Source organism: Natrix helvetica, assembly GCF_964273705.1.
Source record: "Natrix helvetica genome assembly, chromosome: 1".
NCBI lineage: Eukaryota > Metazoa > Chordata > Lepidosauria > Squamata > Natricidae > Natrix > Natrix helvetica.
Genome location: NC_138548.1, coordinates 219,442,883 through 219,454,282, shown reverse-complemented (window position 1 = coordinate 219,454,282; position 11,400 = coordinate 219,442,883). Strand labels below are relative to the sequence as shown.

The following is an 11,400-nucleotide window of genomic DNA, read 5'->3' as shown; positions in this document are numbered from 1 at the left end:
CACAGGCCCCATATGCTCCATGCATGTGTGCAAATGTCCCAGTTGGGTCAAATACAGGTAAGGAGGGCAAACGTGTGGGTAGGCCCTCCGAAGCACCATACTGGAATGGTATCTGTGCTCCCAGTAGGCACCAGTACGCCCGTACCAGGGTGTTTCGGCCGTAACCCACCACTGCTTGGAAGGATGGGAGGCTGAGTCCATCTTGAGATGGTGAAATTTGAACTGCTGAACTGCAATTAGCAGTCAGCTGAAGGAGCCTGCAGTACTGACCTCTAACCACTGCGCCACCTTGGCTCTATAGCCAAGAAAAGACTAGGTTCCTTCTCAGCTGACAAAGTCACATGAGTGAAAAGGAAGAGAAAAGAATCCAAAGGAGTTTCATATTCTATTTGGGATATATTGAATGTCATTCATAGTCACCTGGTCTCCTCTCCCTCCAGCAATGTCTTATAGGTAGCAATTTCAATGTCAAGAGCGAGCTTGGTGTTCAGAAGCTCTTGGTAATCTCTTAGCAGCCTCGCTAAGTCATCCTTGGCCTTCTGTACAGCAGTTTGCAGATCGATGTGCTTGTCCCGGGCATCTTTCAGGGTACAGTCTCCATGCTGCTCAACCTCACAAATGGACGTTTGGAAAGCATTAACCTATTCAGAAGAGACAAGCAAAGTCCATACTGAATCAACAAATGGGGAAAATGGCACTGGGGTGCATGCCAATTTGTAATAATGCAAATAAGGAAAAAGAAATGCATTTTTAACATGTCAGATTGTGGACTTGAAGGGAAAGCCAATATCCCCCCCCCCCCAAAAAAAAAGTCAAGAACTGAGAAGCATTTTGAGTTTTCCGTGTTTTTAATTTAGAATTGAGAGAAGGCATCCAATCAAAATGAAACAATAGTTGAGCTAAGCAGAAATTAGCAGAAAATGTCTCAAGGGGGAAATGAAAGCAACATCAATGTTAAAAAAAAATGCAAATCACCATAATTGCAACGAGAGAGAAAAGAAAGAGAAGAAGGAAAAATACTGTCCAGGAGGACCTGATAGGAAGGGAGAGAAAATGAAGCGACTAATAAAGACAGAAAAGTTGGAATAGGATGTAAAAAATGAAAAACACAAAGAACTTGGCCACAAAATCCAAATCATTCAAAAAGCAAGAGGAATTTAGTATCCTACAGAATGGACAGAGTAAATATTAAAAATATGGAAACTCAGCTGAAGCTAGAGCCATACAAAAGTCAGTGCTTTCTTTCATTTCTGTGTGTGTTCATTTTCAGCTCTGTTTCTTGACTTCCAATTTCTTGGCTCACAAGTTTGGATCAAGGGAATAGACGGGCAAATCATCCATTGCCAAGAAAATGAGAAACGAATCCCAAATAAAGTAAACAAAAAATAACATAGATTTGCCTTAAAGACGTACTTGCGTGTAATAGCTTCCCTGTCAATAAAAATAGATCACCACTCAATTTGGAAAAGAAAGCTAACTAGGCAACCTCCATGCCTGCTAAGGCTGTTGCTCAGGTATTGACCATTGATGGACAACTTCAAGACCCCTGTCTTGCCATCTTCTGGCTCCTTATCTTTAAATTTGACCTTGGTTGAAGATTCCTCAAATAGAAGGGGCAGTAAATTACCAATTCAAATACAGGAGGATTATGGTCTCATAATGGAACCAATCAAGAACAACTGCAGAAAAGAGAATCTGTTAAAATTACCACTACTTTTACATCTTGAGGGGGGGGGGGGAAGGAATTTTATATTTTTAGGATTTCAATGGAGACCATGATGATACCACACGTCACAATGCCATCACACACAAACGATGTAAATTACATAATTCAGGTCAGTCTGTGATATTATGGTGCAAATGTATGGGTGATATCACTCATCTTCCCATAGATGCCCAAGCTTGCTTTTATCCTTGTTTCAACTATTTTACTCAAAGTAGGCCTGTTTTCTGACATAGAAGATATAAATATTCCTGTCATGTGTGAAGCCATAGGGTCAGTACGCAAACCAGCAGATGTGATAAACCACCAGATGTGATAATGATATTATTGAAGGCAGTTGAGATTTAAAAAGGGGGCGTGCATAAGCGCACCAGCGTGCTTACCGTCCCTGTCCTACTGTCTCCATATTTGTACCCATTTACTGTGTTCATATTTTTGTTTAAGCTTATACCTGTTATCTTTTACATGTTTGACAAACTAAATAAAATGAAATAAAATTTCCACAAATTGCCAATGTTTTCCTAAGTGCTGAACATAAACAACATATTTGAGCCTGGTGGAAGTGTTCACAAAAAGTATCGACAAGTTTGGACTCCATAATGAGGTTTCCAGAAATGACTTCAATAGGTATATTGAAACAAACAGATGTGGAATAACACACCAGGGTTGCCCCTACCTGTTTTTTAATAATATCATGTTCAGACTGCAATTTATGAACCAGACGAGTCAGATCTGCAATCTCTTGCTGGTTGATCTTCAGAGTTTGAGAATATTTGCCTCTTTGTTGCTGAAGCTCCTGGAACTGATATCCAAGACAATAATTTTTAAAAACCAAACATGTTAATAATATTGCCACCACATGGAATTTGCCATTTACATCTCCATAAATACCTATTGGATTGTGAGGACAAAGCCATAATAAGCAAACATTCTCAGTGGTGGTTCTAGGCAATCCCAATTTCAGCCTGTTTTGACCTAAGGGACATGCTAAAGAGAACAGGGTCAAGAGAAAATTTAGGTGGACAAAAGTGGTGGGACAGAGAAAAAGGAGCATGCATTAATATTTCATGAATTAAGTATTGCTCCTCTGGAACATGCCAAGATGTTTTGGAGAGCGACAGGGAAAATATGTGAAAAAAGGCATGAATTCCATAAGACCCATATAGTTTTCCAAACAGATGCCCATGGCCCCATAACTTACTCGGTTTTCATAAAAAGCATTAACTTCTTCTTTGCTCCCATGGGCAACATTTTGATACCATGCTTCCACGTTTTTGATGATGCAGTCAATGTCCAAGTCTCGGCTGTTGTCCATTTGCAAGAGGATGTTGGTGTCATGAACATTGTTACTGAGCTGTGCTAATTCCTGCAAAATCATAGAAAATCTGTGGCTCTCACACCTCTAGGGTTACATTAACATAAAAGCAAACCATGACATATGACTTGACTGCAACAGGTGCTTCCTCAAAGCTACTATTTTAAATGAAATACGTGAAAGTATCCTGTTTGCTGATTTAGCGAAGCATATTCTTCACCTTTTAATAAGAACGTTACAACTACAACTGATTATTTACCTGATGAAACCTCCGCTGCTCTATATACTACATGTGTTCCTCCTGTCTTTTAAAATCCTTCCCACTGGGCTTGTACTAGGCCAGATTAAGACCAACTGATGCCCTAAGCAGTGCCCAATGATGGTGCCCCGTGGCCTTTCCATCGCTTTACTGTCAAAGCATTAAAAGAGTTGTGGTGGCAGACTGGTTAGAATGCAGCATTGCACTCCTAACTCAGCCCACAGTCAGGAGTTCGATCCTGACCAGCTCAAAGTTGACAGCTTTCTATCCTTCCAAGCTTGGTTAAATGAGGACCCAGATTGTTGGGGGCAATATGTTGACATTTGTAAATGACTCAGAGAGGGCTTTAAAGCATTGTGAAGTGGTATATAAAATGCTATTGCTATTAAGTCTCAAAAAGCACTGAAGGTGAAATAAGAAAATAATATTCTTTCATGCTCAAGTTGAACCTCACAACTATATTAAAAATATACCTTGTTGATTTTTTATTTTTAAAAATATTTTAACCCAAAATAGCAACAATTTATCATATAAACAAATTACTTAGTTATGACTAGGGCAATAGAAAAAATGCAGATTTTCAACACTTTTACTGTATGTTTTAATAACATTGTTAAAAGGAAAATACTAGATATGGGAAAAATCTATGTTGTGTCTCTCTTCCCTTGGCGGCCAAAGCACATTATTGTTTTACTTAATAGTAAAAAGGTTGGCTTGCATCTTGGAGTGACAATTTTGTGTTAGCCTGGTGACTATTTCGTCTTCCCATATTGCTCAGGGCTAGGGTTGCTTTGAGGCATGATGGAAATGAAAATGGTGGCTACCATTGTATCCAGAAAAAATTAAGAATACTGAGAGAGACATTTGCTCCTATAGAAGCTGACTGTTTGAGGGAAGTATATTCTAAGATACTTCAATTCAACTCCAGGAGCATTGATTGATTGCTCTCATAGGAAAACTAATTTATTTATCTAATTTCTATAGCTAAGTGATTCTGGATGGCTTACAAATCTAAAACAATTAAGAACATTGAAAAGACACTAAAAGCAAGGAAAACATCCACAAAATAAATACTGTATTTTTCAAAGTATAAGAAGCACCCCTCCAAAAAAAGAGGCTTATACGCCAAATGTAGCTTTTTCAAAGCTTTTTTTCAACCCTAATGAGGCATTAACGAGTGAAGCCATCTCCCATGCTTCGCCTGCTTTTCTCATTGCTGCTCCCTCCAACAGTGCTTTAGAAGCTGTTTTTTTATCCCCAACCAAGGGATAAAAAGTGTGTGTGTGCCAGTGGTGAGTTGTCAATTTTTTCACTACTGGTTCAGGTGTGCTCCCACACTCGCAACACTTCTGCACATGCGCAGAAGTGTCCAGGCAGGTGGGTGGAGCCTCCTGCCACCGCTACTACCTGTTTGGCCGAACAGGGAGCAACCCACCACAGGTGTGTGCACTCAAAACCAGCAAACCTATGTGCTGAAACCAACCAGACTAAGGACGTTAGCTAGACGAATGCATGGTAGGCAGAATTTCCCCCCCTATTTTCCTCTCCAAAATCTAAAGTGCGTCTTATACTCCAGTGCAGCTTATACTCTGAAAAATATGGTAAGTATAAACTGTGGCCATGATGATTAATCAGCTAATAGTAAACCCAAGTAACGGGGGCCTTCACAAATTGTTTTGACAGAATTAGAGCTGCTTCTAAGAGATTTCATTTTCCCTTTCTTTGGATCTTGCCATTTTCTGTGCATTGTTGGGCATTGCTTTTTAAAGAATACTAGAAGCCTAGATAGAACATGAAACAAATGCCCATGAATCTAATTTTCACCCAGCTGTTTTTCTTTAGAAAATTACAGAACACCATAAGAAGGAATCCCGTCCTTCCTGGTCTTTGTGTGGCTGGTGGCATAGGAAATCCCAATTAGCAAGAAAGCTTGTTTGGACTGGAATACATGTTCATATTCTTTCCCCTTGTGAGTCAATTCTATCTAAAATAATTCCAGGGTTGTTCTTACCTCTGCGTAGATACCACTGCGAAATTCCAATTCTCCGCTGAGCAAATGTACTTTCCCCTCCAGTTCTGACTTGCTCAGAGCAATGGAGTCTACCTCCTGAAGATGATAGAACAGTTAATTAAACTTTTTTTTTTCAATTTGGAATTATTGCCTATGTCCAGGCAGCCCTATCATTAGGCAGAGCAGGATGATAGATCCTTGGGGTGTAAGGAGAAAAGTAGAGCCTGACACATCCACTTAAGGATGCAGCTGCATATCCCAAAGGATCTAACCTGTCTTGCCTTAACTGAATGCCCTCAATTCACGATGCTGGAGAGGCTGCTGACTCAAGAGTAAAAGGTAAACCAGTTTTAAAGCTGGTGAATTCTTGGATTGCTCAAAATAGAGCAAAAATTATGAAAATAGGCAAAAAGGAAATCTGATGAAATAGAAAAGGAAAGTAAGACAAATATTCCACACTACCTTCCCCTTTCAAGGATGGCACACAATTGGGGGGGATGAGCCGTGGTGGCACAGTGGTTAGAGTACAGTACTGCAGGCTACTTCTGCTAACTGCCGGCTGCCTGTAATTTGGCAGTTCAAATCTGACCAGGCTCAAGTTTGACTCAGCCTTCCATCCTTCCAAGGTGGATAAAATGAGGACCCAGATTGTTTGGGGCTATAGGCTGACTTTGTAAACTGCTTAGAGAGGGCTGTAAAAGCACTGTGAAGCAGTATATAAGTCTGTGCTATTGCTATTTTTTTGGACTGGCAACTGTGTCCAGGAAGACCTTTGTAGTTTTATCTGGTGTGCAAGTATATCATAGGTAAAATGGCACCCTGAGAATCAGTCATTGGGGAATATGGCAAGTGATCTCTTACAGCAATAGAGAATGGGTATGGTCCCTGGGAAGGAAGGAAGGAAGGAAGGAAGGAAGGAAGGAAGGAAGGAAGGAAGGAAGGAAGGAAGGAAGGAAGGCCTTCTTTTGCAGTTTAAGGCACTAATCCACAAATTTTACCTTCTTGAGCAGCACAAATTCGTTTTCTGCTTCTGTGCGTCTTTTGAATTCCTGTTCGTATCTGTGGAAACACGGAATAAGAGCTGTGTACCATTCGAAGCATGACTCTCTGAGAGTCAAAGACTACCTTTCCCATAAAATGATATAAAGTAAATTGTTTAGGCTATTTACATATTTTGAATGCCCTTGCCCATTCATTTTCTTGCCCATTAATTATCATTTTCTTTTTTATGTAATGATTGAAGCCCATGAGATATATATTATATAATGTTAATAACATAGGCATATGCTATACTTAATATAGAGCCAGTTTAAGCCAGTGGTTAAGGTATCTTAAGTCTAAAAACCAGGAGACAATGAGTTCACAGCACCTTAGGCATGAAAGTTGGTTGGGTGACTTTAAGCCAGTCAGTTTCTCTCAAACATATCTACCTCACAGGATTGTGGTTGTAGGGAAAATAGGAGGGAGTAGTAGTATTAGATATGTTTACCATCTTGAATTATTTATAGAAATAATGATGGCAGGTCAGGTTATAAATTTTAAAGAGATTGTTACTATATTACTTTTGTAAAAGAATCCAAAATATTTTATTCCATCTAATGAAACATTGCTCACTAGCCAGTTAATGTATCCCTCCTTGAGGTTATTTGATTGGCTTCCATGTTTCAATTTTTTTTACAGATTGTCGAGAGATATGAACAAAATATTTAATACTTAAGTGCCATTAGGCATTCTTTACCAGAAAGAGCATCAATTATTTATTTATCTAATAAACACTGTTCAGGGCAGTTTTCTTTGTACTGTAATACAATTGGAAGGAACTGTTTAAACTGCTTAAAAGCATGTTTAAAAGTTCTTACAATCAAACAATACGGAAGTATTGCAGACGATGAGACTTGAGAACTGAGTACTAGGGAAAACATAATTTTAAGCTTATTTGGAATTTTAAAGATTTTTATGAATTCATTATAGGACATTACCTCCTGTAAATTATATTGCATTAATCCCACCTTGCTTTAACTCTCTTTTTAAGATTTCCAGTTCAGAAGAAAAGTAAGCAAAAGTTGAAATAAACCTTATTTCAATTTGCATAGCTGGTCTCCTCTTTTTAATTGAGACAATTGCTACCTGCTTCAAAAGTATTGAATAAAATGAGCTATCTAATACCATGTTAGTGCCAACGGGGACCCCAGCTGAGAACAATAAAGAATCTGAGACTGTGAGTATATCTCCCCCTCCCCTATTTTCCTTCTCTTCCTCCTCCTCCTGATCACCCTCACATTACTTGCACTTGAAGTCCTCCACCAGCTGGTCAATGGCAGCATTTTCATTTCTTAGATGCTCTTGGGTATTCAATACACACTCCAGTTGCTTTCTCATGTTGCTGATGAAGTTGTTGTAACACGGTTCAAGGCTTTTCTTGGCTGGAATGACTTGTTCTTGCAAAAGGTTCCATTTGGTCTCAAGGACTTTGTTCTGTAGCTCTAGATTTCGGACCTATTTCATAAACCAGAATCCAACAATATCATAAATTAGATAACAATTCAAGACTTAACTTTATTTCTGAAATGAAATTTACTCTGATCTGCTTTCATTCTATATAAATTTCATTAAAATTAAATATGGTTAATTATGGATATGGTTCCTCTTTAATCATGTGCTTATTAATTTCTTACTTCTATTATAGTACACATTGCAATTTCTTAACCTCTAGAGATCTCTGGGACCAGAGTCAAATCTTCTGAAGTTCTGGAGCTTCGGGATATGCACTTCCAAGACAAACAATGAGGCATATTGGGTATCTGCAGAGAAGGAAAGGGGGACCCAAATACACATGTGGTCAATATCACCATCACATACTGTGATTCCAAAAAGATTTTGGACTACAAAGACATAATGGTTGCATCTGAATGACCTAATCATCACTCATGCACCATCAGTTTGGCATTGCAGTGGTTTGCTTGGTTGTTGCTGGAATCCTTTTCTTTTTGAGTAAACTGAGTTACAAACTTTATTAGTATTGAATTGTATAGTCCAATGATATTTTAAGTCGCATGAACATTTACACAAAATACATATTAAGCACAAATAACAATGCACATTATAAACATATTTTTGCTAGCAAAGTAAATAACATATGCTCCAGAAAACCTGAGTCTCTGCATCTGCCTATAAAATGTTTAACAAAGGTTTGTAGATAAGTCAAAATCGCTGTTGTTTCTCATTATTGAAATTTTCCATGTTGATTTTCCCAAGCATGTTTTCAGGAGCCACTTTGTACTAATTGGTTGGAAACACTATAGATGATAGATAGATAGATAGATAGATAGATAGATAGATAGATAGATAGATAGATAGATAGATAGATAGAGTTTATATTGCATTTTAATTCCTGTTAACTTCCCAGAGCTGAACTGCTGAGATGGGCATTTGTAGAAATAGATATAAATAAAATATAAATAAATATTAACAATTGGAATACATATCTCATGGTTCGTAGCAAGTATGCTGGGCTGAGGGCTAAAATTCAACTCATCTGGCATACATCATACTAGGCAAGAGTATATTGTGTAGTATTACAAAATATAATAATCCAAAGCATGTTAAAAGAGCACATATTCTGCATTCTTGATTTGCTTTTCCAGTCAACCGCTGTGCAGGACACTGAAACTAATTTCATTTGTAAACTATGAATCCTTTCCAAAAGGGACGTCCTTTCAGTGCACTCATCTCGGAAAGTAAATTAAAATTCCAAGTAGAAAAATAAAGAATACAGAGCTAAATGAAAAGTCTAAAGGGTCAGATGAAAATAGCGATGGCTGAGAAAGTAGCCATCTCATTTCCTCTAGTTTGGCAACCTAAATGGAATTCTTTGCTACACAAGTAGAAATATAATTCAAGAGTCTGATAGTCTCTGACAGATTTCTGGCTCAACAATACATGTTATATTTAAAGAAACTTTGTGTGTATGATAGATAGATGATAGATAGATAGATAGATAGATAGATAGATAGATAGATAGATAGATAGATAGATAGATAGATAGATAGATAGATATGCATATATAGGAAAGTTGCATACAAAATTGCATGGTAGGAAAATTTGGGCACAAAATAAATGGATATTTGAAGGGTGATTTTAAAAATAAATAAATTAAATGATGGGATGATGAAGAATTTGGAATGACCGACTAACGATTCAATACATGAGGGACTGATAATGAGTGGACACCAGGTTTTGGTTTATGCAGCAGATTCACATTTCAGAAGAAGCAGCCTTTCAGCTGATCTTTATTGAATAATCCTGAATCAATATTATTAGTTGCCAACTTTGAAAAGTAAACCCTTAGACTTTTGTTCTATGTTGCAATCTCCCCTTAGAGTAAAAATAGAAGCCCAAAGAGGACATCTTTGAGTAACAGTGAGAATTTTCCCCATCAGTAGCTCCCAAAAGTTTGCAATGGTGTAAATCAAAACGGGCACAGCTAGCTTGGTTTCGGTGTTTCACAGATGATCAAGCTCACCAGGAGCCTACATCCTCACTTCCTGATACTTCCTCCAACAGAACAAGAAATTCTTCCAGTGTTATAGGTAGCATATTGAATGGCTTCTTAAGTAAACCAGTGGTGAAATTCAGCCGGTTCTATCTGGTTCGGGTGAATTGGTAGCGCTGGCGGAGGGAGGCTCTGCCCACCCGCCCGGATGTCATCATGTTTCGTTTTTTTGACCCTCTGTGCATGCGCACGCTCACATTTGCAAACCGGTAGCAAAGGTAAGTTGATTTCACCCCAATATGAAAGGAGAAAGAAGATCCTCTCCGTACCATACTTTGTACTCTGGCTAACACAGACCAAGATTGCTTAGGAAGCAGCAGAAGCTCTGCTATGGATCTCTCCACTTTAGAACTGCTCCCTGATTTAAGTAACTGAGTGATCAACATATCAAATTCTGAGTTATTTACATGTTATTGCTTTTAATTCGATAGCTAAACAATCTAGTAAAAATGGGCATTAGAGAAAGTGTGGATGTTCAGACTTTTTTTTTTAAAGAATAGACCAAAGTACATTAAGAGATAAGATAATCAAGGATGTGTTTCTGCCAGCATTACTGTTGGTTTTGGTGCACATGCATGCACAATTGCATGTAAATAGGTCTGGGCATGCGCAGAACATGGAAAATGACAAAAAAAAACAAACCATGCTGTGGCGACCGGGGGTGTGGTGAGCCTGCCATCCCTACCAGTTTGACGACCCAGTCACAATTTCCACTACCAGTTCGCCCGAACTGGTGCAAACCGGAAGCAACCCACCTCTGAAGATGACGTATACCAAAAGCTCAAATGATATCTAGTGAAACAGTGAATGTATCTCATGGGACTTTATACCTTTTATTTTTTAAAAAAAAACCTTCAAGTCAAAGAGAAAGCGATTTCCTCACCTTGTCAATGAAGGAGGCAAACTCGTTGTTGAGGCTCTTCATCTCTTCCCTTTCATGATCTCGTAGAATATGTTCTTGAGGGTCAACTCCCACGTGCAATGGCTTCAGAAGCTTCTCGTTGATTCTAACGCCATGGATGCCATCCCCCCTGCCATTTGAGTATCCACCGAACATCCCATAGCTTCCAACTGGGCCATAATGACCCACTGGGCCAACAAAGGCAGGGCTACCATGACTTGCACAACCATAGTTGTGGCCACCATAATATCCAAGTTCGTAACCGCTAGGCGCAATTCTTCCTCTTCCACCCAAGTTGGAAAGGCTTTGACTGCTGAAACCGTGGACCCCACCTCCGGTGCCTATGGGATGGTACATGGAGGCAACATAGGTCCTTTGTCCACTAAGTCCACCGAGAGCAGAGGCAGAGCTGAACCCCCTTCCCCTTAGGAAGGCATTCCTGGTTGCGGACACCTGATGCGTCATTGGAACACGACGAGATGCTTGATCCAAGGGAACAGGTGCAACAGAAGCAAAGCAGAGAGTGCAGCCCTCTAGCACACAACCTCAAAGTGAATGCTTATATACACTTGTGGAGGTGTCCTTGATTGGTTTAGCATTTTAATTTAGGAACTTTCTCGGGTTTGGCTTGCCTCAGGG

General features: G+C 39.1%; 1 protein-coding gene across 1 annotated transcript; it reads right to left on the bottom strand.

Annotated features, from left to right (window-relative positions):
- Positions 1-416: 416 nt before the first annotated feature.
- Positions 417-11,118, bottom strand: LOC309384125 (keratin, type II cytoskeletal 75-like; the record flags this gene model as incomplete). Its single annotated transcript, XM_081937317.1, has 7 exons — positions 417-641; positions 2,400-2,525; positions 2,925-3,089; positions 5,309-5,404; positions 6,307-6,367; positions 7,593-7,804; positions 10,744-11,118. The coding sequence occupies 7 exons, from the start codon at positions 11,116-11,118 to the stop codon at positions 417-419; spliced, it is 1,260 nt and encodes a 419-aa protein (XP_081793443.1).
- Positions 11,119-11,400: the final 282 nt, after the last annotated feature.